Raw genomic sequence first — 26,154 nt, 5'->3', positions numbered from 1 at the left:
GTACCTGTATCTATACTATCATTAAAAGCTTGAAATACATTCTCATATACACAACAAAATTATCTGAATGCAAGTTGCAATATAAATACAGTAAATACAGTAGTAAAATATAAATAAATACAGTGTTACATAACTGTTAAGTAGGAAACGATAATGGATCATGGCAAAGATTATGAGACTAACTTACGATCATACCCATCAGGCGATTACATATTCAATCATTGCTAAGTAAGTGAAATCGATCACTGCATATCATTACAAGGAATGCATTTACAAAATGGAATACGATTTCCATCACCTATAAATACAGTGTACTTGTCGCTAAGCTAGTCGCACGACGGCAGTTCACCTTTCAACATACTTCCTAAAACTTCAGGAGCACCACACAAGCAATAAGTGATACAAATGTAACGATACGAATAACGATAGTAAGTACGTTACGAAAGAGACGGGAACGATCGGATTCCACTTCCATGAATGAGAAATTTGCCATTTATTTTCAAGAACACTCACTATCAGCTCTTAGGTCATTATATTTGTTTGCACATTTTTTTCAACCACAAATCTAATAAACAATAAATATAAAATAGTAGAGTGGCAACGATTTCCTTCTGAAATTAATTCTCGAGGAATAAATGACAGAAACGTATTAAGAATTTCCTACACGACAATATTTTGTTAATATTATTGCAATTGATAATAATTTTAATACTATGCGATAGAATATAACATATGACATGATGACGGAATATATTCAGAAATATATGATGGCGTAATAGATTTATTATTCTAATAATAATCATTTGACGCACTAACTGATGACTAAAATCAATTACATGTTTATTATACATGCTATCCATCAATTTCTTTTAATTTAATATTATGAGGTAATTAAATTTAGCATAATCTATTTAAAGAACGGAATTCCATCTTTTGCAATATTACCAAGAAACATATAACTTTATTAATGAAATAAACTGTGGGAAAATATATAGAAAAAGAGACACTGCCGATTTTGTTATTCACAAATTTCTTTTATTAATAATACAAGGTTTCTTGCTCTTGACTATTGCACCTGTGTATAACATTATATTATATTGACATAAATTCTATAAATAATGGAACGTACGAAACAAAGTTGCCCGCATACAATTTCCGTAAGCAGATGTAATTCATTGATTATTAAGCAGCAAACGATAGTGGCGCATTCCAAAGACGGCAAGGCGAGCTTACGATAACGTCCAACGTTTTGAACGCCAATGTTGGAGTACAAGAGAAAGCTGCTTCGGCTACGTCGGAAATAGACAACAAACATGTTAGCGATAGAGGAAATAGTTTGCACTCAGCGATTAAGGAATTGATAGGTTATCTACCAAATATAAAATGGCGCAATGTTGCTATAATATCTTTTTGGCATTTATGTACATTGTACAGCCTGTTTACTATTATCGCCTGTTTACTATATCGACTTTACAATCGATATCAGGACAGTCCTTTGGTGTAAGTACAATTTGAAAGATGAAACGCTTAGATCGTTACGTATGAAACAATAGCTAGATAGGTTGTTGATTACATTGCGGAGAATTTCATAATAATGATAATTAATAGACTCAATGTATTTTACTTCAAGATATCTTTATTTGCGCAATTCAAGCGATGGACTTCACCGCTGCTGCTCATCGTTACTGGTCGCATCGAAGTTTCAAAGCAAAATTGCCACTGAGAATCATACTTCTTCTTTGCCACCTCACAGCTGTTCAGGTAAACACACAACTGTTCAAATTTACCGCAGATAAAGTGAGAGAGGAAGAAATGAACGAAAGAGAAATGAAACAAGATAATATTTTTCTTACGATGGTTTTCTTTAGTTGTTGGGTCAGAGATCATCGGATACATCATAAATACGTGGATACAGATGCGGATCCATACAACAGCAATCGGGGATTCTTCTTCTTTCATGTCGGGTGGTTGATGGTAAAAAAGCATCCAGAGGTTATCAAAAAAGATCAACAAATCTATATAAGCGATATTAAGGCGGATTCTCTCGTTATATGTTTGCTGATAAGTGAGTCCTCGTCCGTTTGTATAACATATCCTGTTATAATCTAGTGCCTGACAAGTAAAAGGGAATGAATCTAGACACATTGAATTTGATCGTATTTTTCTCGGTGTACTTCTTGGATACAGAACCTGTCTATCTGAATATCAATTTAGTATCATTGAGAAATTATTTTTAATCTTACTTGTAATTTTACTTGTTTCCGCAGTCATTTTTAGAAATTAACTTTCATTTTCGCCCATATGATACCGATTGTGATGCCCGTTTACGGGTGGAACGAAATATGGATATTGTCATTGAAATTGCATTCATTGAGTTATACATTCGGGTCCCATAGTGCGGCTAGTATTAACAGTTTCGCTCACATGTGGGGTACAAAACCGCATGACATATAAGATCTCTGTTCATCTATTTATTGAAAGTTAATTACGTACATACAGTACGTCTTAGCTATAATTATGCTAATACTAAGATATTTGGCAATTAGCAAACCACACCTTGCTAACAATTTAATGAGGCTTAAAGAAATTATAGTTGCGATTTATTTGAATGACAGGCACATTAAACCAACCAATAACGTGATGGTCTCAATTGTATCTTTCGGCGAGGGTTCACATAATTATCATCACATGTTCCCATGGGACTACAAAGCATCTGAATTCGGTACACACACATACAACTTTCCGGCTATGTTCATCGATTTCTTTGCAAAAATTGGTTGGACATATGATCTATAAGAACCCTCTCTGGAGCTCGTGAAGTCTGTCGCAATGGAGAATAAAATGGCCGAGCGCCATTGCAAGTGGGATGCTGTATCGCCTCCGAATGATGAAGGTAAAATATATTCGTAACCTAACTCATAGACTATGAGTTGGACGGGACTCCTGTATATTGAAATCGCTTAGTCTACGGTCCACGACTAGCGTTACATTTGTTTTAACACATTGAACGAATTGCTTCTTATTGAGGAATAGCAGTTTACTGAATATAAAGAAGAAATTATATTCCTCTGATTTTTATATTCTTTTTAGCGGAGTGTAGAGCATAAATAAAAATATAAACTGAATAATTGGCTTACTGTCATTTGATTCACTTTTTCTCCTCTTCTCCTTATATTTCGTATTTATTAATGACAGACTAGATATAAATAATATTATACCAGCACAACTAGCACTAGCCAGACATGCAATTTACCTATATTTTGGCGAAAACGTGTCACATCGAAATATCGCGTATTAGGCATAAATCCTATTTCAGATCAATTTAGTAAAGGTGTAGCTAACACTATATAGTTTCTGCATACCTGGAATACGTATATAAGAAAAGCGGAAGTTAATTAGACATCTGCAAACGAAACGTACTGTATGCGATTTATATAAACTTATCCTTCACTTTTCAAATTTTATATTTTCGTTAATTATGCTAGATTATGCTGAGATTTCAAAAATTGTGCAAATATTATGCCGAGGGAATACAACAATTTTTTTCTTATTGCGATAAATTGTCAAATGTTTAAATTTCGTAGTACAACTGTTTAAGAATGTTGTTCGTAGAAATTGCAAATTTTGTATATATTTCCACATCACTTGAACCGTTAGGTAATCTAAATTTGAGACTTGCACAATTGTATGACTTGAAAGCAAAAAAAATCCTGTCAAAGATTTTTGCGAATTTCATGATAGAGAGAAAATTGATAAAAATGGTGTAAATGAATAAAAAATTGCTAATTCCCAAATTTTCTTAAATTATGTTACATTGTACCGAAGTAATACAATAATTTTGGAAAAACTATTATTCTTGCGTGCAAAACAGACGCAAGCCGTACAGTCACAAAGAACTTATACATTTCTCTAAACAGCGCTCTAAGCGTCTTTTGCTTCTTCTCTCTTTCGAATTATGCGATATTGAGCCACTAATTAATTCGATGACATCCCGCAGTTCGCGTCCAAGATGAGTTTGTATCACGGGATTCCCGTTACAGATAAGCTAAACTGAAAACCAACTTGGCGAATGCAGAGCGAAAGTACAATGGGAGACTGCACGAGCGATCAGACGAGACAGCTGGAATTATGATTAAAACAGATCAATCTGAATCTCGTACTTTGTCTTTGCCTAACTGTTCCACTTTTCATTTATACTCACATGCTGATACATAACGATACTAATTAAGATTATCGACTGTATATCATTACTGACCGACTATGTGACTTTTGTATTAAACGGGATCTCGTGGTGTTATAGCATCCCGCATGTGAAAAGTATCAAAAGGGTCAAAAGTATCAAAAATTTAGTTCGCGGTTAGCTTGTTCTTGTATTGATCGACTTGATGAACGGTTCTGGAAAATGCGTTCCACGCATCTAGTGCAGTTGCAACAACCGTACTTGATAGCGATCACGGTACACAAAACCAGAATTGCCCTTTCCTTTGCTTTGATGTGAGTGTACGACAGAGACTTAACTCAAAATTAACGCCATTACACGAAGTAATGTTACTGACTTTTGGAATACTACTTTGGAAATTTCAAAATCATCAAATTAACAAAAATCAGGGCACTATTGTAACAATATATTCGTGAGACTAACTAAAGCAAGAAATTCTAAATAAAAAATAAGGTTTCCATTTACGCAAGTTAACTTCCAAATGACCTTGAAGGTCATGGTTAAGATCAGATTCAAGGTCCCCATCAAGTCCGTTACTCGATTTTCTACAACTTTTATTTAAACTTTTTCATGAAAACTTGATCCTGCAAAGTTATCCGGGGGTTCCAGTATTTTTAAGACTCCCTGTATGATGGCGTATTAAGTTTATCATTTTAACAATAATTATTTGACGCACTAACTGATGATTAAGATAAATCATATGTTTATACGTGCTATCCATCAACTTATTTTAATTTAATATATAGAAAATATATATAAAAGTGACACTTTGCCGATTTTGTTGTTCACACATTTTTTTTATTAATAACACAAGGTTTTACATGGTTGTTCGCAAACTAGTTTCGGAATTTTTCGTTCTGTTTGATATAATTTACATATATACAAGAGCTTTATGTGGTATTGTCAAATACAATTTATAATATCTAAATTCCCAGTAAATACAAAGTATCATTGCTGTTACAAAGTATCATTGCTGTTACAATGTCAGCTAAATCACATGGTACGTTACATCGCGAATTAGGCATAAATCCCATTTCAGATCAATTCAGGAAAGGTATAACTAATATTACAATTTTAAGATACTCCGTATACCATACGCATATAAGAAAAACGGAAGTTACTTAAACGTCTGCAAACGAAACGTATTATATGCGATCTGTGTAAACTTGTCCTGGATTTTTAGAATTTTGTATTTTCGTTAATTACGCTAGATTATGCCAAGATTTCAGAAATTGTGCCGGAATATGCCGAGGGAATACAGTTTACCATTTTTACCATGTTATGTATTTGTGAATACATTTCTTTTTAATTGCGATAAGTTGTCAGATGTTTAAATTTCGTAGTAACTGTTTAGGAATGTTGTTCGCAAAAATTGCAAATTTCGTATTTTTTATGATATTTAAACCGTTAGATTAGATCTAAATTTGTGATTTGTGCACAATTGAAAGCAACAAGGACATCGCCAAAAATCTTTTATCGAATTTCCGTGATAGAGATAAAGTTGGTCAAAAGTGGTGCCAATAAATAAAAAATTGCTGACTCCCAAATTTTCTTAGATTATATCACATTGTACCTAACTAATACAATAATTCTGGAAAAAATATTATTATTGCTTGCAAAACAGACGCGTCGGACTGCGAGCAGTGCGTCCAAGGTGAGTTTGCATCACAGGATTCCTATTACAGGTAAGCTAAGCTGGAAACCAATTTGGCAAATGCGGAACGGAAATACAATGAAGATCTGCACGAGCGATTAAACGAGGCAGGTGGAGTTATCGTTAAAACAGATTAGTCCGAATCTCGCACTTTGTCTCAGCCTAACTGTCGCACTCCTCATTAATATTCACATGCTGATACATAACAATGCTAATTAAAACTGCGCGTCAGTAGTGCCCAGTTATGTGACTTTTATAGTAAACGTCAACGGGATCTCGCGTAACATCCCGCGTGTGAAAAGTACCGAAAGGGCAAACATAAAAAGAAGGGAAAGAAAAAAATTGGAGAAAAACGACGAGATGAAAGTGCAATAAGGTGAAAATAATGATATTTTACGGATCTTAAATAAATGCGACGTTATTGTTATACTCTTCGTCGCGGCTGCTTCGCCGCATGTTTACAATCGTGTGCAGTTTGTTCGAGCCACATACTTGCTGAACGGACAAATTTAGTTCGCCATTAACTTGTTCTTGTATCGATCGATTTGATAAACGGCTTTAAAAAATGCGTTCCACGTATTCGATGCAGTCGCAACAACCATATCTGACGGCGGCCACGGTACACAAAACTAGCATTGCTCTTTCCTTCGCTTTGACGTGAACGTGCGACAGAGACTTAGCTCAAAATTAACCTCATTACACGAAGTAATGAGTGAAATATTACGACATCATGAACATCACAAGGTTAATTGAGATGAGGACACAATTCGATCCACTGACTGACAAATGGCGTCTTTGTTACTCGCTCATTTAGAATTTGTGTGTGTGTGTGTGTGTGTGTGTGTGTACTTTCCTTTGCTTAGTATCTAAGAAAATACACACAGAATGAGGAGGTAACTGAAGTGGGTACTTCTACCTTGGTAGTTGTTTGCCACGACTGCCATGTGTAATCGATAATGTCCACGCACGTATACGTGGAATACATAAAAAATAACGTACGAATTCCAAATACATAACACGTAAGTAGATTTTCTCGGGCGTCATCGAAATGCTCATCGCAGCAAAATCTAGTTGTCCTCAAATGGCGATAACTAAACAAACAAACGACGCGCCGGTGCTCCCGCATTAAAGCACAAGAGAGTGTTTCTATTCAACCTACCTGAAACGAGGAGCCACTCTATAGTACTAATCCTATGTCATTCGAGACGTCACTGTATTCCATACTTCAAAATGAACTCTGATGCACTTTCGTGCATCAGAGTTCATTTTGAACCACAGTACTCAATCGCAATCTTTATCGATATTGAGCGCTTTTAATAAGACAAAGATACTTATAGAGACAAATTAGGTATTTTTCATGCAATCTAATGAGCAAAATAGCTCACGTGAGACAAATTTGGTACTATTAACATCACGGTGGTTTCACGAATAAAAGACTACCATTGTAGCAAATTTCGGACATTAATGTTGAGCAAGCAGAAGTAAAATTCAATAATCGATCAGGAAGCGAGTTATTAATTACTATAATTTATGTATCTTTTAAAAATCTGCTCTTGGAAATTTCTACTACCTCATATTATTGTATAAACATTATTGGATCTGTGTCCCCAAAATAGAAAAAAATTTACGCGATATCGAACTCTGTTCTATGTGCGCATCATGCAACCAAACGAAATTTTAATCCTATACTTGTGTATACAACATTTATATTTCGAATTATACAAATTTAAATATTTTTGCTATTTATGTACTTACCATTGGTACTGATAAAAACTTAGGATGTAAAATTCACTGTTCTCTTTGCATTTACTAAATGGGTTTAGATTTTACGCATCCTTCGTACATAGTAACTGCAGGAAACGCGTTACATTTAAATTTCATTCAGTAACTGTACGACATCTGCAGTACGTTTGTAACAGAAGCTGCAATAATACATATTCGACATAAATTACATACTACTTTATCCATTTCACTGCTTTTATTAATGGCTATTGTACCTATATGTATATTATCATTAAAAGCTTAAAATACATTCTCATATACACAACAAAATTATCTGAATGCAAGTTGCAATATAAATAAATACAGTAAATACAGTAGTAAAATATAAATAAATACAGTGTTACATAACTGTTAAATAGGAAACGGTAATGGATCATGGCAAAGGTTGTGAGACCAACTTACGATGATATCCACCAGACGATTACATATTCAATCATTGCCAAGAAAATGAAATCGATCGCTGCATATCATTACAAGGAATACATTTACAAAATAGAATACGACTTCCATCACCTATAAATACAGTGTGTTTATCGCTAAGCTAGTCGCACTTTCACGACGGCAGTTCGTTATCCAACACACTTCCTAAAATTTCAAGAGTGCCACACGAGCAACAAGAGGTACAAATATAACGATACGAATAACGATAGTACCGTAAGTACGTTACGAAAGAGACGGGAACGATCGGATTCCACTTCCATGAATGAGAAATTTGCTATTTATTTTCAAAAACACTCACTATCAGCTTCATTATATCTGTTCATTATATCTGTTTGCACATTTTTTTCAACTACAAATCTAACAAGCAATAAATATAAAATATTAGAAGTTTAGAATGGCAACGGTTTTCTTCTGAAATTAATTCTCGAAGAATAAATGACAGAAACATATTAAGAATTTCCTACACGACAATATTTTTTTAATATTATTGCGATTGATAATATTAACACTATGCTGTAGAATATAACATATGACATGATAACGCAATGTATTCAGGAATATGTTATGCCGTAATAGGTTTATCATTCAAAGTTGATAATTACTTGACACGCTAACTGATCACTAAGATCAATCATATGTTTATACGTACTACCCATCAATTTCTTTTAATTCAATGTTATGAGGTAGTTAAATTTAGCATAATCTATTTAAAAAACAAAATTCCGACTTTGGCATCATCACCAAGGAATATACAACATTATTAATAAAATAAACTGTAGGTAAATGTGTAGAAAAAATGACACCTTACCGATTTTGTTGAAAAGGATATATGTTGTAGGAATGCTAATTAGAAGTGATTTGAATACATGACGACAGACGTAGTTATCATAGTTTACTTAACAGATCGCGCAAATTTATTCACGAATTTTTTTAATTAATAACACAAAATTTTACATAGTTATTTGCAAAACAATATCGGAATTTTTCGTTCAGTTTGATATAATTTACATGCATACAAGAGCTTGATGTCTTACTATCAAATACAATTTATAATATCTAAACTGTGAATAACATCAGCTTATAATATCTAAAATTAAACAACAAATTTTTTAACTTCATTTTATTATATCTACGTAATTAATGTCGCTCTTCACCTGGTTCTTGTTGCAAAATATTTCTGACTATCAACACTATAATATATATCAATATATAAATAAGTAAGGTGTTATCTTTTTCCATAGATTTACTGGACTCTACTGAATGTTTAAGAATTTGAGAAGTTGTTTATTTTATTAATAAAGTGGACATATTTGATGTGGAAAAAAACAAGTATTACAAAACCAGCGACTACTTCGATTGAAGAAGTTATACGAAGTATATAGTATATGTAAATTTAAGACATATTAAATATATCTCGTCCCAAAAAACTAAACATTCACCTTCGACAAATATAAGTAGAATTAATAATAGCGAAACAATTTTTAGCCATCACTAGCTCAAAAGAACATGATGTTTTTCACATACAGGGTAGATGTTGAAATAAATATCCAACAACTGCTGAGAACTATATTAAATTTCTAATACAGCCTGCATTAACGAATATGTATTTAACAAATATTAAAATTCTATTATATTTATTTTTAATACTTTCATTAATGAATATTGTATCCATGTATAACATTATCATTATACTCTTGAAATAAATTCTATAAATAATAAAACATACGAAACAAAACCACGTGCATGCAACTCCCGTTATAAAGCGGATAAATTCATCGATTATTAAGCAGGAAACGATAGTGGCGCATCCTGGCAAAGACGGGAAGACGAGCTTACGATGACATCCAATATTTTGAACGCCAATGTTGGAATACAAAAGAAAAATCCTCTGGCTACGTCGGAAATAGTCAAGAAACATATTACGTACAAAGGAAATAATTTTTACGTAACGATTAAAGAATGGATAAATTATCTACCAAATGTGAAGTGGCGCAATGTTGCAACAATAAGTTTTGTACACTTATGTGCATTGTACAGTCTCGTCACTATCGACTTTACAATGGATATCAGGACAGTATTTTGGTGTAAGTACAATTTAAGAGATGAGACGCTTCGATCGTTACGTGTGAGACAATAGCTAGATAGATTGTTGACTACATTGCGTAGAATTAATGATAATTAATACATTCAATGTATTTTACTTCAAGATATCTTGATTTGCGTAATTCAAGCGATGGGCTTTACCGCTGGTGCTCATCGTTACTGGACACATCGAACTTTCAAAGCAAAATTGCCACTTAGAATCATACTTGTCTTTTGCTACCTTACAGCTGGCCAGGTAAACATATAGCTGTCTAAATTTGGCGCTGTACATAAAAAGTGAGAGAGGAAAAAGTAGACGTAATAGAAATAAAACGAGATAATATTTTTCTTACGATAGTTTTCTTGCTTAGATCCCTATCCGCAGTTGGGTCCGAGATCATCGGACACACCACAAATTCACGGAAACAAATGCAGATCCACACAACAGCAATCGGGGATTCTTCTTCTCTCATGTCGGGTGGTTGATGGTAAAAAAGCATCCAGAGGTTATCAAAAAAGGTCAACAAATCGATATAAGCGATATTAAGGCGGATTCTCTCATTATGTTCGCTGATAAGTGAGTTCTCGTCCGTTTGCATAGCATATAACCTGTTATAATCTAGTGCCTGACGGGTAAAAAGAATGAATACAAATCCATTGAATTTTATCGTATTTCTCTTGGTTTATTTCTTGGATGCAGAACCTGTCCAGCTGAGTATCGATTCGATATCATTGAAAAATTATCTTTAATATTGTAATTTTATCTGTTTCCACAGGCATTTTTGGATACTGAGTTTGATTTTCGCCCAGGTGATACCGGTTATAGTGCCCGTTTACGGGTGGAACGAAACATGGATAATGTCCATGAAATTGCATTTCTTTCGTTATATGTTCGGGTGGCATAGTGTATGGAGTGTCAATAGTTTCGCTCACATGTGGGGCAGCAGACCGTACGACGTGTAAGATCTCTGTTCACCTGTTTATTCCAAGTTAATTGCGTACATACACATTATGTCTAATAATTTATAATTATTTTAATACTAAGATATTTGGCAATTAGCGAAACAAACCTTGCTAATAATTTAATGAGGTTTAAAGAAATTACAGTTGTGATTTATTTGAACGATAGGCACATTAAACCAACGAATAACGTGATGGTCTCATTTGCATCTTTCGGCGAGGGTTCACATAATTATCATCACGTGTTCCCATGGGACTATAAAGCATCTGAGTTCGGTAAACACAGACAGAACTTTACGGCTATGTTCATCGATTTTTTTGCAAAAGTCGGCTGGGCATATGATCTACAAAAACCGTCTCCGGAGCTCGTGAAGTCTGTGATAATAAAGAATAGAAAGGGCGAGCGATATTGTGAGTGGGATGCTGTACCGCCTCCGAATGGTGAAATATATTTATAATCTAAATCATCGCTTATGAATTGGACTTATGAATTGGACAGGACTCCTGTATGTTGAAATCGCTTTGTCTACGGTCCACGACTAGCGTTATATTTATTTTAACACATTGAACGAACTGTTTTTTGTTGAATAGTAGCAAGTAATTTGTTGAATATGCGAAAGAAATTATATTCCTCCGATTTTTATATTCTTTTAACGGAGTGTTAAGCATGAATAAAAACATGAATTGAATAATTATTAGCTTACTATCATTTGATCCACTTTTTCTATCCTTTTTTTATATTTCGTATTTATTAATAACAGACTAGATATAAATAGTATTATACTAGCACAACTGGTACAACTAGCACTAGCCAGACATGCAATTTACCTATATCTTAGCGAAAACACGTCATACCAAAAGACCAAAGATATCGTATTAGGCATAAAGCCTATTTCAGTTCAATTTAGGAAAAGTGTAGCTAACATTACAGTTTCAAGATACCTCGAATACGTATATGAGAAAAGCGGAAGTTACTTAGACTTAGTCTGCAAATGAAACGTACTGTATGAGATCTGTGTAAACTTGACCTCCACTTTTCCAATTCTTTATTTTCGTTAATTACGCTGAATTATGCCACGGTTGTCTCGTCCGGATAGACAATGTAGTGTTTCCACGCACACTTGCACCAACAGTTTAGATTCGCGCCCAAGCGATTCGCGCGCGGTGGGGGCGCGCTCTGCGTGTCCCGAGCCTCGCTCGCCGCTCTTGTCATTGGCCGCGTTCAACAGAAAAAGCTGCTTACTAAGCGCTTAGTGATTATTATCTATGATTGGAGTATTCTTTTAGATCTTTAACAAATCTAAGGGAATGAACCAATCAGGAACGATAATCACTAAGCGCTTAGTAAGCAGCTTTTTCTGCTGAACGCGGCCATAGTGTTTCTGTTGCGCGTTGCATCATCAATTCTCTCGGGCTTTTCTTGTTCTGAAAGTTTTGTTTAGGTTTCGTATGCACTCTAGTGCTTTCAAGAGTCAGAAGGATATCCATTGTAGCCTGTTTAAAAATGGGTCTTACAAGAAACACCGGTCGCGGGATGCATCGCGGGATCGTTCTAGAGAGGTTAGGCCCCACAATAGATCTCAGAATATTGTCTCAAGGCGGCGTTCATCCGATGGCACCAATGCCGATTGTGGCACTTCCTACAGGTGTTCAGAACGGGTGTTCCGAACGTCTTGTCGCGGTCTTTTTTACCGACATGTTCTAGGATTCCTAGGGCGATCCTTGTGAGAGTCCAGATTCGAACATACCCTTCTACCTACGGGTTCTGCTTATGCGTTAGAATAAGGCGTTAGAATAAGGCAACTATTACAAGAATAATCTATTGTGATTGGTCTATTTTTATTCTTATTGCCTGTTGCCTAGCATTGTGCAAAGGGCTTAACGCTCCGAGCACCGCGGAATTCCCAAGGGGGAATAGTCCGATAAGGCTCGCTGCCTCCCCCATCCCCCCGAGACGAGACCTTGTCAGTCCGGAGGAGGCTCGATCCGGCAGACGAGCAGGTTCTTTCAGAACCGGGGCGGAAAACCTGGTATGTTCACTCGCGTAGGCACAGACAGAACATAACCGATTGCTCGTCTGCGAACTCTTCTAGTGATCTACGAGGAGGGGACTGCGCCTTTTCGTCCCGAGATGAGATCTTGTCAGTCCGGAGGAAGCTCATTCGACAGACGAGCAGATGGTTCTTCAGAACCGGGGCGTCGAACTAGGAATGTTCTCTCGAGCTGGCACAGAGAGAACATTACCGATTGCTCGCCTGCGAACTTCTTTAGAGGTCTACGAGAAGAAGACCGTGCTTGAGCCCACGCGCGTCTCTGACCCCCATATAAAGGAAGACGAGGGGGGCTGTACCCGGAGGTGGTAATCTCTTCGACACGCTCTGAGACCAGTTAGGACTCAAAGCTGAGGAGCGTCAGATTTGACTCACCGAATAGAAGGCTCGTGGTCCTGAGTTAGCTGGCCAAAATAATGGTCAAGTTAGTTAAGAAAATAAATCATTGAGGCTATAGCAATATTCCTCGCAATAATCGAAACATGTAAGGAAAGTACGTATTGAAAAGCTAACGTGTATAAGCAATAATAATAAGTAAATGTAGACCGTGACGTGAGTATATCATACAATTTGAATTTTAAATAAGTTGTTTGTATTTTCTATTATAAAAAAATAAAAAGAGAGCTCTTAAAAGACATTAATTGAAATATTTTACTTTTAATCACTGTTACAAATATGTATACTTCTATGTATACGCTTGATCAGTAAATTGAACTTTAAGTTTAATGATACTATTTAATTATCACGTAATTGTGCAGTATGTGAAATAATAGAACGCTCACAGCTCACAAAACATATTACTATTTATATTTGTCTTTATTTTCAGATAGTATTGTGCAATCAGACAATATTTTATTCATTTATTACGTAAGAAATAAAGGCAGTACTTATTTTATTAACTTTTCATTATTTAAGCAATACAAATACGAAAGCAGATCAAATCCCGGTATTGTTCATAATTGATTCTTATTATTTAAAACTGTCTTAAGTACAATCTTAAAATATCGTAAACTAATCACAACAGAACCGTGTGAGCGTCTTAAAAGACACTACTTATGATTACTAATCACGAACTAGGTACACGCGAGTGAGATGCGCGCACCGGCCTTGAGCGCTACATAGACAAGAGCGCTTATTCATTAAATTTAACACGCTTTCCTGCAAAAACTACTTGTCGGACGCAATTTTACTAAAGGAAAAAGTAGTTTGTTTTAGCATAAAGTATCATGTACTCCGAATGCGGGAATTTCGGATCACCCAGTATATTATCATTAAATGCTTGAAATATATTCTCACAAACAAAACAAAATGATCCGATTGAAAATAAATGGCAAATTTCTTATTCATGGAAATGGAATCGGATCGTTTCCGTCTCTTTCGTAATGTACTTACTATCGTTATTCGTATCGTTACATTTGTATCTCTTATTGCTTGTATGGTGCTCCAGAAGTATTAGAAAGTATGTTGAAAGACGAACTGCGGTCATGCGACGAACTTAGCGATAGAATATATACTACACTTATAAATATATGGAAATCATATTCAATTCAAATGTATTCTTTAGATGTGTTGACAAGCAGTGATTGTATTTTTTTTACATGGCAATAATTGAATATACAGGATGTTCCATTTTAAAAGATCCACTCAAATATCAGAAATCAATATTATGTTAAATCGAAAAATGTTTCAGACAAAAGTTGTATGGTTTCAAGGGGTACATAAAACAACTATATCAGTTTGTTTACAGATGACGCTACTTTCGAGATATTCACTGATCATTTTCTTAAACGGAAGCCCCAATTTTTTATTATATCATCTTTTCCTACTAGTTAATTTGAACAACTTTTATCTGAAATATTTTTTTACTTACCTAAAATTTTTTATATTATTAGCATAAAGGATATGAGATAAGTATTTATTCGAGCAATGCTTTTATCAAAATACGAGAAAATAATTAGTTTTGTTTTAATTTATGTAAAGCACTGCAAACAAATGGAATTTTTTCATCCGAAACTGTATGGATGTCATAAATACCCTATTGAATGAAATACCAAAAATTCTGACACTCCTTCGGATAGCAGGCATTGAAGGTGATAAATATCTTGAAAAGCGTATCAAGAGCTTTTAAAACAGATAGAACTTCGTACATATTTTTGTCGATTCGCACGTAAATTTTTTCTATGGAAGTTATCTCATGTCCAACAACTATAATAAAGGGCTGCATTGTTTCAGATTGCACAGATTCATCCGACACATCTTCTTTTCTTTTTCAATGCATACTTGTTCGATATCTCCAAGTATCTAAGGAAAGAAAACTATTAAATTATATTTTACTATGTAATACAAATAATAATCTGAAATAATTATATTTTATAAGTTAAAATAATGAAAACTACATATAAGTTATAAAAGAATATTGAGAGAGATATTGCCGAACTTTACTATATTGCTATCACTTTACAATGCACAAGAATGCCATCTCGGCTCTCAGAAATTATAGGTTTTCACACTCTTCTCCGACCTTCTGTAAATATACAAATTTTTATCGACTTAGGAGCTAAAACAGCTATTTGTTTGTCACGCCTGCCACGCGTAATCGATAATGTCCACGCACGTATGTACACATGCGATATATGAGAAATGACGCATATTTTCTATATGCATAACGCGGATGCAGATTCTTGCGTGTGTCATCGAAAAGTTCATCGCGGTTAAATCGAGTTGTCCTTGAATGGCGATGACTGAACGAATAATCGTCGCGCTGGTGCGCTCGCATTAAAGCACAAGAAAGTGTGTTTCTATTCGACTTACTTGAAATGAGAAGCCATTCTCTACTAAGTCACTCGTAACGTTACTGTACTGTATTCCACTTTCCGTGCATCGAGGTTAATTTTGGATCATAGTACTCAATCGCGCGATTTTCATCGATATTCCACGCTTTTCTTAAAATAGGTATACTTGTGAAGACAAGCATTAGACATTTTTCATGCAGCTTAATGAGCAAAATAGCACACATGAGCCGAGATATGTTTAATACTATTAACGACATGATGGCTTTGCCAATAAAAAACTGCCACTGTAATAAATTTCGGGCATAAATCTTGAGCAAGCGGAAGCAAAATTCAAGAATCGATCAGTAAATTATTAATTATAGTTAACTGTGGTTAATTATAGAGAGTTATTAATTATTGTTATTTATATATCTCTTGAAATTCTGCTTTTAGAAATTTTTGTTGCTTCATACTATTGTACAGGATATATAAAAAGTACCGCGACGGTGAAGTATCACAAAAACTAAGCATTTTAGAAAAAAATGTTTCAAATAAAAATTGTAGGGTTTCAAAAGATCTGATTTATTGATATTATGAGTTTGATTTTGAGTGGTGTCGCCAAGTTCAGGACAAGACCATCTTGAATTAAATAGGACTCCCTATTTTTTATTACATATTCTTGTAGTCCTTCTTCGGGATCTTTTTAGCACTATAATTTATTCTATTTTGAGTAAGCCGTTTCGAAGTTATCGAGCTTTTTATGATAAGATTCAGCCAACCAAGACAAGATCAAAGAAGTATCCAGTCAGTCAAGGCAAGATCGAAGAAGTATCCAGCCAGGTAAGGCAAGATGATCATAAAGGAAAACTAGCAATTAAAAGCGCGATTAATGTATCAAATGTTCAAATTGTTCACCATTCATTATTTGACAATGTGCTAATCGATGATAAAAACCTGAAACTGAGCATCTTCTATGTATTCATTAGGTATAAGTGCCGCTTCATCAAGAATCCGATCTCGTAGATCATTTAGATCCCGAGGTTTAGTTTTGTATATTTGATCTTTTAGATAACCCCAGAGAAAGTAGTCGAGAGGTGTCAAATTCGGTGACCAAACTGGCCACTCGATCGTGCCTCTCCTCCCTATCCACCGTTCAGGAAAAATTGTGTCCAAATAAATACAAACGTTTCGTCCATAATGCGATGGTGCACCATCCTGTTGAAACCACACCTGTTGAAAGTTTTCACCAACGATCGCGTTGATCGCATTGAGGGACGATCTGATTTCTCAGCACGTCTTCATATGAACGACCTGTTAAGTTGCCTTCAATAAAGAATAGTCCTATCAATCTATTACTTAATATTCCTGCCCAAACGTTCAATTTCTGTGGATATTGCGTATTGTGTTCCCACATCCAGTGAGAGTTCGTATCTGACCATAATCTGCAATTATGTCTGTTAACAATACCGTTTAATTGAGACGTTGCTTCATCTGAGAAGACTATGTTAGGTAAAAAGTCTACATCTTCTGTAGGTTCTGCATCTGTTTTCGCTATCACAGTCTCACAGAACTGAACACGTCGATCAAAATCGTCTTCGTTTAGCTCATGAACAAGTCGTATTTTGTAAGGGCGAAATTTATTCCTTTTTAATATCTTATGCGCAGATGTAGAATTTATCTCATGTTCTTAAGCAGTTCTGCGGACAGAAGTTTGTGGATTCTCTATGAATGATTGTAAAACATCCAGTGCCTTTTCTTCATTTATTGCTACGGCAGGCCCTTCTGTTTTAAGATTTTTAATGCTTCCTGTTTCTTCAAACCGCCTTCACACAGTTTTTTCAACAGTTAATTTCGAAATAGGAGTATTCTCATCTCGAAAAGTTATATTGAAAATATCCTTTACATCTTGATACGATCTTAATCTATCAGCCCAATCCAGTGTGTCAAATTTTGAGCCGTTGATAGCACACGTAGCGTGTGTTAATGACACGGATGCGAGCGTTCGGCCGAGGAGTAGAGATAGGGAGTAGGGATAGGAGAAATAGACATCTGCAGGAGACATCGTTCACTCTCTGTTACTCTATTTCTCCTATCCCTACTCCCCAGAGTGCTCGCATCCGTGTCTCCAATACACGCTACGCGTGCTACCACCAGCGGCTTAAAACTGGACACACTTCTCCAGCCCCTCATCATCAAGACAGATATTCTATCGTCTTCGGTAAGGTGTTGCATTTTAATTGATGAGAATTATCGAAATAGAAATTTTGAAACGAATGAATAACTAGCAGCAATACTTTAAAATGAACTAAATGGAAGAAAATATACAGAAATAAGCAAAATAAAAATTGAAGAAATCCTTAAAAAAGCGTTTGAGAATAATGTCAATCTCTAAAAGAAAAAGTAAAGTCTAACGGATAAGCTAGGAAACAAAAAGATTTATTCAACAAACAGAAATTTGTATTAATTAGATAACAAAGTCGATAATTCAATGAAAGAAAGAAAAATCAATAAGAAAAATCATTTATCTTTTCCGTATGAAACAACGCGTATCATGTACAAGTAATGTGTTTTACTTCAAGTCAAATTCATTGTAATTGATTTGAAATGATTCGAAGGTGAATTTTAGTACTGTTATAAATTTAATACATTAGTATTACTTTTTAATATTACATGTGTCTGAAATGCAAGTCACGAAATTGCTCCAGCCGGTGGCAGGACATCTTATCATAAAAAGCTCGATAACTTCGAAACGGCTCATTCAAAGTGGAGAAAATTATAGTGCTTTGAAAAAGCCTTGTGCCTGTATGTGTATATTATCATTAAAAGCTTGAAATATACAGTCTGTAAAATAAGAGCGTGCACGGCATAAATGGCAGTTGGCTTCAAATATCGTCCTAGTTTTTTTGTGAGCTGATAGATGAAATCTTTGTCGTGAATGCTTTGTCACAAAAGATTCAGTTGGCGTCGAACTCTAACCTGAGAAACACGTTAACCATGCGCCATGAGTGCCGCATACGCATCGCGCTACGAGGCTGTGTTCCTTTGTTCCCACCCCAAAGGACCAAAAATGTCATATGCAGTGGCTGCTAAATACATGGGAAAGTCAAAATCCTTCGTCGCTAAGTGGATTCAGCAATGTAAGAAGATCAAAAATGTCGATGACTTGCCAGAACGTGGCTCGATAGGCAAAGTGACGCCGAATATGGAAAAGAAAATTGTGAATTTGTTTAAGCGAAACCCGACCTTAATGCTTAAAATTTATGAGAAGTGTTTGTTGCCGACTGCTGAACGATGCTTCATAAAAAAACGAGAACTGGATCATACAGGAAGACAACGACTCAAAACACCAGAGCAAGCTTTGCACCGAGTGGAAAGAGCAGTCCGGCATCGTCACACTTGATTGGCCATTGCAGTCGCCAGATGCAAATCCCATTGAATATGTGTGGCCATATCTCAAGCACAAGCTTCGAGGAAAAAGAGTGTGCACTTTGAAGCAGCTGACACGACAAATTCGTCTCATTTGGAGGTCTTTACCGAACGAATACGCAGTCAACTTAGTGGAAAATATGCCTCGGAAATGCCAGGCAATTATTAATGCCGGTGGTGACTGGACTCATTATTAATGGTACAGCATTTTTCTTCTCATGGAGTACAACAAATCCATGTACTTAAAAATCATTAAAAATAAATATTTCTACACATTACCCGTGCACGCTCTTACTTTACAGACTGTATTCTCATATATACATATAAAACAAAATTATCCGAATGCAATTTCCATTATAAAGCATAAATTAATACAGTGTTCTATAATTATTACTAGAAAACAATAGTGACATCGCAAAGGTAACGAGATCAACTGATGATGATATCCATCAGACAATTACATATTCAATCATCCCCAAGTAAGTAAAATCAAATACTGCACGTCATCACATCTAAAGAATACATTTACAAAATTGAATATGATTTCCATATATTTATAAATGTAGTATATATTTTATCGCTACGCTAGTCGCACGACCGTAGTTCGTCTTTCAACATACTTCCTAAAACATCAGGAGCATCACATAAGGAATAAGAAATACAAATGTAACGATACGAATAACGATAGTAAGTACATTATGAAAGAGACGGGAATGATACGATTCCACTTCTAAGAATGAGAAGTTTGCTATTTATTTTCAAGAACACTCACTACCGGCTCTTAGGTCATTATATCTGTTTGCACATTTTTTTCAACTATAAAATCTAATATTACAAGTAATAAATATGAAATATTAAAAATTTACAGTGGCGACAATTTTCTTCACGGTACGCCGCCCCGGTTCTCAAGAACCGGATGCTCATCTGCCTGCGAGTCCTCTGGAACGTCGATGAGAATGTCGTCTAGCTCCAAAGGGAGTGGAGAAAACTCGACGAAGGAGACAGTGGCTGACTGAGGCTGGCCCGCTAAGAAAAAAGCATAGTCAGATAGTGCAATCGGATACGTGCCTTCGGATAGCGAAGGCAACGTACCTGGTACGCCGCCCTGGTTCTCAAGAACTGGATGCTCATCTGTCTGCAAGTCCTCTGGAACGGCGATGAGAGCATCGTCCGCCAGGGTAGGGCTAGCGACCTGCATCGCGACGACGGGAACAGACCGGACGTTGTCGGCAGGCAGAGATGCGGAAGCCCGTTGGATCTTCTTGAAGGCCAAAATATCGTGCAAGATAATGGCGGGATCCGCTCCCGACGAGAGGGAAGCATCGCGTGAGGAAGCTCGCGGCCTAACTTCCAAATCGCGTTCGCGCGAGCGAATTCCAAGATCTTGTTCGCGCGATCTATCGCGAGAATTACGCCGACGTTTCCGGGAACGATGACTTATATTCAGGCATCTTGGAGCCCCACCAGGAACAAAGGAGATGAAGAATAAACACAGTACACACCGCACACAAAAAACAACGAACTAGGTTGCGCGCAACAGAAATACAATGAGATGGTCCTGCGCGAGCGCGCGGGAGAACGGTGGCGCGCGCGCCCTCTTTTTTCCTTCCTGACAGGAATGTGAATTGTTGGGAAGTGCGTATACAGAAGACACTACTACAGTATCCATCCGGACGAGACCACAGAGTATAATCAAATACTGCATGTCATCATATCTAAAGAATACATTTACAAAATTGAATATGATTTCCATATATTTATAAATGCAGTATATATTCTATCGCTACGCTAGTCGCACAATCGTAGTTCATCTTTCAACATACTTCCTAAAACTTCAAGAGCACCACGTAAGTAGTAACAGATACAAATGTAACGATACGATTAACGATAGTAACTACGTTATTATATATATTATATATTATATTATATTATATTATTATATATAGTATACAAAGAGACGGGAACGATCCGATCCCACTTCTAAGAATGAGAAATTTGCTATTTATTTTCAAGAACACTCACTATCGGCTCTTAGGTCATCATATCTGTTTGCACATTTTTTTCAACCATAAAATCTAATATTACAAGTAATAAATATGAAATATTAAAAATTTACAGTGGCGACAATTTTCTTCTGAAATTAATCTTTTGAATCTTCTGAAATTTTCTTCTCGAAAAATAAATGGTGCAGGAATATATCAAGAATTTTCTACACGACAATATTTGCTAATATTATTTCAATTGATAATAATATTAACACTATGCGATAGAATAATAATACGTACGACATGATAACGCGATGTATTCAAAAATATATGATGATGTAATAGGTTCATCATTCTAACAATAATTATTTGACGCACTAATTGATGACTAAGATCGATCATATGTTTATTACGTGTTATCCATCAATTTCTTTTAATTTAATGTTATGAGGTAGTAAATTTAGCATAATCTGTTTAAAAAATGTAATTCCGTCTTTGGCATCATTACCAAGGAATATGCAACGTTATTAATAAAATATACTGTAAGTGAATGTATAGAAAAAATGTTACCGATTTTCGGCCATTATAAGCTTGAATATCAATATAAGCTTGAAATAAATTCTATAAATAATGAAACATACGAAACAAAGCCACATGCATGCAACTTCCGTTATAAAGCGGATAAATTCATCGATTATTAAGCAGGAAACGATAGTGGCGCATCCCAGCAAAGACGGCAAGACGAACTTACGATGACATCCAACACTTTGAACGCCAATGTTGGAATACAAGAGAAAGCTCCTTCGGTTATGTCAGTAATAGACAATAAACATGTTACGTATAGAGGAAATAGTTCGCACTCAGCGATTGAAGAATGGATAAATTATCTACCAAATGTGAAGTGGCACAATGTTGCAATAATAAGTTTTGTACATTTAAGTGCATTGTACAGTCTCGTCACTATCGACTTTACAATGGATATCAAGACAGTCTTTTGGTGTAAGTACAATTTAGGAGATAAGACGCTTCGATCGTTACGTGTGAGACAATAGCTAGATAGATTGTTGACTACATTGCGTAGAATTTCATTGCTTAGAATTAATGATAATTAATACATTCGATGTATTTTACTTCAAGATATCTTGATTCACGTAATTCAAGCGATGGGCTTTACCGCTGGTGCTCATCGATACTGGACACATCGAACTTTCAAAGCAAAATTGCCACTTAGAATCATACTTGTCTTTTGCTATATTGTAGCTGGCCAGGTAAACATATAGCTGCCTAAATTTGGCGCTGTACATAAAAAGTGAAAGAGGAAAAAGTAGACGTAATAGAAATAAAACGAAATAATATTTTTCTTACGATAGTTTTCTTGCTTAGATCTCTATCCGCAATTGGGTCCGAGATCATCGGACACACCACAAATTCACGGAAACAAATGCAGATCCATACAACAGCAATCGGGGATTCTTCTTCTCTCACGTCGGGTGGTTGATGGTAAAAAAGCATCCAGAGGTTATCAAAAAAGGTCAACAAATGGATATAAGCGACATTAAGGCGGATTCTCTCGTTATGTTCGCTGATAAGTGAGTTTTCGTCCGTTTACATAGCATATAACCTGTTATAATCTAATGCCTGACAAGTAAAAGAGAATGAATCTAGATACATTGAATTTCATCGTATTTTTCTCGGTGTATTTCTTGGATACAGAACCTGTCCATCTGAATATCAATTTAATATCATTGAGAAATTATCTTTAATGTTGTAATTTTATCTATTTCCGCAGGCATTTGTGGATACTACATACAATTTTCGGCATAATGATACCGATTATGATGCCCGTTTACGGGTGGAACGAAACATGGCCAATGTCCATGAAATTGCATTTCTTTCGTCATATATTGGGGTGGCACAGTGTGTGGAGTGTCAATAGTTTCGCTCACATGTGGGGCAGCAGACCGTACGACATGTAAGATCTTTGTTCACTTGTTCATTTTAAGTTTATTCTAGGTTGTTATTTTAAGTTAATCACGTACATACGGTACGTTTAATAAATCATAATTATATTAATACTAATATTTGTTATAAATCATAATTATATTAATACTAATATTTGACAATTAGTAAAATAAACCTTGCTAATAATTTAATGTAGCTTAAAAATCACAGTTGCTATTTATTTGAACGATAGGCATATTAAACCGACGAATAACATGATGGTCTCATTTGCATCTTTCGGCGAGGGTTCACATAATTATCATCACGTGTTCCCATGGGACTACAAAGCATCTGAATTTGGTATACACACATACAACTTTACGGCTATGTTAATCGAATTCTTTGCGAAAATTGGTTGGGCATACGATCTACAAGAACCGTCTCCGGAGCTCGTGAAGTCTGTCGCAATTAAGAATAAAATGGCCGAACGCCATTACAAGTGGGATGCTGTACCGCCTCCGAATGGTGAAGGTAAAATATATTCATAATCTAACTCATCGCCCATAAGTTGGACAGAACTCTTGTATGTTAAATACGTTTTGTCCACGATCTACGATTTATTTGAACACATTGAACAAACTGCTTCTTATTGAGGAATAGCTGTTTACTGAATATAAGGAAGAAATTATTATATATATTCTTCAGATATATTCCTCAGATTTTTATATTCTTTTAACGGCGTGTTGGGCATAAATAAAAATATAAACTGAATAATTATTGGCTTACTGTCATTTGATTCGCTTTTTCTCTTCTTCTCCTTGTATTTCGTATTTATTAATGACAGACTAGATATAAATAATATTGTACCAGCACAACTAGCACTAGCCAAACGTGCAATTTACCTATATCTTGGCCAAAACGCGTCACATCGAAATATCGCGTATTAGGCATAAATCCTTTTTCAGATCAATTTAGTAAAGGTGTAGCTAACACTATAGTTTCAGGATACCTGGAATACGTATATAAGAAAAGCGGAAGTTAATTAGACCTCTCCAAACGGAACGTACTGTATGCGATTTATATAAACTTGTCCTTCACTTTTCAAATTCTATATTTTCGTTAATTATGCTAGATTATGCTGAGATTTCAAAAAACTGCGCAAAGATTATACCGAGGGAATACAAAAATTTTTTTCTTATCGCGATAAATTGTCAAATGTTTAAATTTCGTAGTACAACTGTTTAAGGTTGTGGTTCGTAGAAATTGTAAATTCCGTATAAGTTTCCATATCACTTGAAACATTAGATAATCTAAATTTGCGACTTGCATAATTGAATGACTTGAAAGCAAAGAAAAACCCTGTCAAAGATTTTTCGCGAAATTTCTTGGTAAAGAGAAAGTTAGTTAAAAGAGATGTAAATAAATAAAAAATTGCCAATTCCCAAATTTTCTTAAATTATGTTACATTGTACCGAACTAATACAATAATTTTGGAAAAAATATTACTCTTGTGTGCAAAATATTATGTGCAAAATGCAGATGCAAGCGGTGCGGTCACAAAGAACTTACACATTTCTCTAAGCATCTTTTGCTTCTTTTCTCTTTCGAATGATGCGATATTGATTTGCCGATTAATTCGATGTTAATTCGATGCCGATTAATTCATAGTTCGCGGTAAGTCCGAGATGAGTTTGTATCACGGGATTCCTGTTATAGATAAGCTAAACGGAAAACTAACTTGGCGAATGAGAAGCAAAAGTACAATAAGAGACTGCTCGACATTAGACGAGACAGCTGAAATTATGGTTAAAACAGATCAATTCGAATCTCGTACTTTGTTTTTACCTAACTGTCCCACTCCTCATTAATACTCACATGCTGATACATAACAATACTAATTAAAACTGCGTGTCAGTAATGTCCAGTTATGTGATTTTTATATTAAACATCAACGGGATCTCACGATAGTGTGACATCCCGCGTGTGAAAAGTATCGAAAGGACAAACATAAAAAGAAGGAAAAGAAAAAAATTGGAAAAAAACGACGAAATGAAAGTGCAATAAGGTGGAAATAATAATATTTCACAGATCTTAAACAAATGCGACGTTATTATTGTACTCTTTATCGTAGCTTCACTGCATGTTTACGATCGTTGAGCCACATACTTCCTGAACAGGCAAATTTAATTCGCGGTTAGCTTGTTCTCGTATTGATCGACTTGATGAACGGCTTTGGAAAATGCGTTCCACGCATCCAGTGCAGTCGCAATAACTGTACCTGACAGCGATCAGGGTACACAAAGCCAGAGTTGCCCTTTTTTTTGCTTTGATATGAATGTGCGACAGAGACTGAAATTAACCCCATTACACGAAATAATGAGTGGGGCATTGTCATGAACATCATAAGGTTAATTGAGATAAGGACATAATTCAAGCCACTGATTGACAAATGGCGTGTTTGTCACTCACTCGTTTAGAATTTATGTATGCGTGTGCGTGTGTGTATTTTTTTTGCTTACAAGGGGAGGACGCATCGACCTCCCCTTGGGAAACGGTTAGGACGAAACTTACGGAGTTAATAGCACTTGACTACTAATAACTCATGGTAATAGCATACGATGCAATGCCTCTTCGTTTTCGAGAAAAAAAGGTCTAAAAAAAAGAGCCAACAAAGTGTACGAGTTAGTAAGAAAGGTGTTCAACGAAGCTGCGCGGCGTAGCGCAGCAGCGAAAGTAACGGACTACCGAGCTGACAGCTGAGGTTCGACGATCCCTGCTGTATGGTTTTTTTTATTCTGTAAGCATAAAAATGAAACAGAAAACATTAATAAATAATAAAACT

The 26,154-nt window shown here is 35.5% G+C and overlaps 4 protein-coding genes across 6 annotated transcripts; 3 read left to right on the top strand and 1 right to left on the bottom strand.

The window, feature by feature from the left end:
* The first annotated feature begins 1,640 nt into the window (after positions 1-1,640).
* LOC105191803 (acyl-CoA Delta(11) desaturase-like) lies at positions 1,641-2,970 on the top strand. Its single transcript, XM_025296811.1, has 4 exons — positions 1,641-1,775; positions 1,869-2,065; positions 2,110-2,119; positions 2,547-2,970. The coding sequence occupies exons 1-4, from the start codon at positions 1,657-1,659 to the stop codon at positions 2,794-2,796; spliced, it is 576 nt and encodes a 191-aa protein (XP_025152596.1). The 5' UTR covers positions 1,641-1,656; the 3' UTR covers positions 2,797-2,970.
* A 5,241-nt stretch (positions 2,971-8,211) lies between these two features.
* LOC105191804 (acyl-CoA Delta(11) desaturase) lies at positions 8,212-11,787 on the top strand. The gene is made up of 6 exons (XM_011155460.2): positions 8,212-8,275; positions 9,884-10,180; positions 10,304-10,434; positions 10,550-10,755; positions 10,955-11,137; positions 11,308-11,787. The coding sequence occupies exons 2-6, from the start codon at positions 9,934-9,936 to the stop codon at positions 11,594-11,596; spliced, it is 1,056 nt and encodes a 351-aa protein (XP_011153762.2). The 5' UTR covers positions 8,212-8,275; positions 9,884-9,933; the 3' UTR covers positions 11,597-11,787.
* Positions 11,788-20,041: 8,254 nt separating this feature from the next.
* LOC112588057 (acyl-CoA Delta(11) desaturase-like) lies at positions 20,042-24,056 on the top strand. Of its 3 annotated transcripts, none has more exons than XM_025296799.1 (6): positions 20,042-20,073; positions 22,050-22,370; positions 22,509-22,639; positions 22,755-22,960; positions 23,161-23,343; positions 23,566-24,056. In XM_025296799.1, the coding sequence occupies exons 2-6, from the start codon at positions 22,124-22,126 to the stop codon at positions 23,858-23,860; spliced, it is 1,062 nt and encodes a 353-aa protein (XP_025152584.1). In that variant the 5' UTR covers positions 20,042-20,073; positions 22,050-22,123; the 3' UTR covers positions 23,861-24,056. The 3 variants fall into 3 exon arrangements, with proteins under 3 accessions (XP_025152584.1, XP_025152586.1, XP_025152585.1); XM_025296801.1 differs by lacking the exon at positions 20,042-20,073 and adding an exon at positions 21,058-21,233 and having other exon boundaries at positions 22,077-22,370; XM_025296800.1 differs by lacking the exon at positions 20,042-20,073 and adding an exon at positions 21,166-21,233 and having other exon boundaries at positions 22,074-22,370.
* LOC105191808 (uncharacterized) lies at positions 20,142-20,904 on the bottom strand. The gene is made up of 2 exons (XM_025296802.1): positions 20,479-20,904; positions 20,142-20,412 (listed from the first exon to the last, which is right to left on the bottom strand). The coding sequence occupies exons 1-2, from the start codon at positions 20,582-20,584 to the stop codon at positions 20,270-20,272; spliced, it is 249 nt and encodes an 82-aa protein (XP_025152587.1). The 5' UTR covers positions 20,585-20,904; the 3' UTR covers positions 20,142-20,269.
* Positions 24,057-26,154: the final 2,098 nt, after the last annotated feature.

The sequence above is a fragment of the Harpegnathos saltator genome, unplaced genomic scaffold (assembly GCF_003227715.2).
Source record: "Harpegnathos saltator strain DR-91 unplaced genomic scaffold, Hsal_v8.6 scaffold16, whole genome shotgun sequence".
NCBI classification, from domain to species: domain Eukaryota; kingdom Metazoa; phylum Arthropoda; class Insecta; order Hymenoptera; family Formicidae; genus Harpegnathos; species Harpegnathos saltator.
The sequence above is the reverse complement of the archived record's forward strand: the minus strand, read 5'-3'. Positions and strand labels throughout refer to the sequence as shown.

Bases quoted from the DNA above. Each gene is read 5' to 3' on its own strand.
- LOC112588057 (XM_025296799.1), top strand. From the start codon at position 22,124: ATGACATCCAACACTTTGAACGCCAATGTTGGAATACAAGAGAAAGCT. The intron at 22,961-23,160 runs GTGAGTTTTCGT...CTATTTCCGCAG, and splicing joins CTCGTTATGTTCGCTGATAA to GCATTTGTGGATACTACATA. The intron at 23,344-23,565 runs GTAAGATCTTTG...TTTGAACGATAG, and splicing joins GGCAGCAGACCGTACGACAT to GCATATTAAACCGACGAATA.
- LOC105191808 (XM_025296802.1), bottom strand. From the start codon at position 20,584: ATGCAGGTCGCTAGCCCTACCCTGGCGGACGATGCTCTCATCGCCGTT. The intron at 20,413-20,478 runs GTACGTTGCCTT...CTTTTTTCTTAG, and splicing joins GAACCAGGGCGGCGTACCAG to CGGGCCAGCCTCAGTCAGCC.
- LOC105191803 (XM_025296811.1), top strand. From the start codon at position 1,657: ATGGACTTCACCGCTGCTGCTCATCGTTACTGGTCGCATCGAAGTTTC. The intron at 1,776-1,868 runs GTTCAAATTTAC...GGTTTTCTTTAG, and splicing joins GTTCAGGTAAACACACAACT to TTGTTGGGTCAGAGATCATC.
- LOC105191804 (XM_011155460.2), top strand. From the start codon at position 9,934: ATGACATCCAATATTTTGAACGCCAATGTTGGAATACAAAAGAAAAAT. The intron at 10,181-10,303 runs GTAAGTACAATT...TTTTACTTCAAG, and splicing joins TATCAGGACAGTATTTTGGT to ATATCTTGATTTGCGTAATT. The intron at 11,138-11,307 runs GTAAGATCTCTG...TTTGAACGATAG, and splicing joins GGCAGCAGACCGTACGACGT to GCACATTAAACCAACGAATA.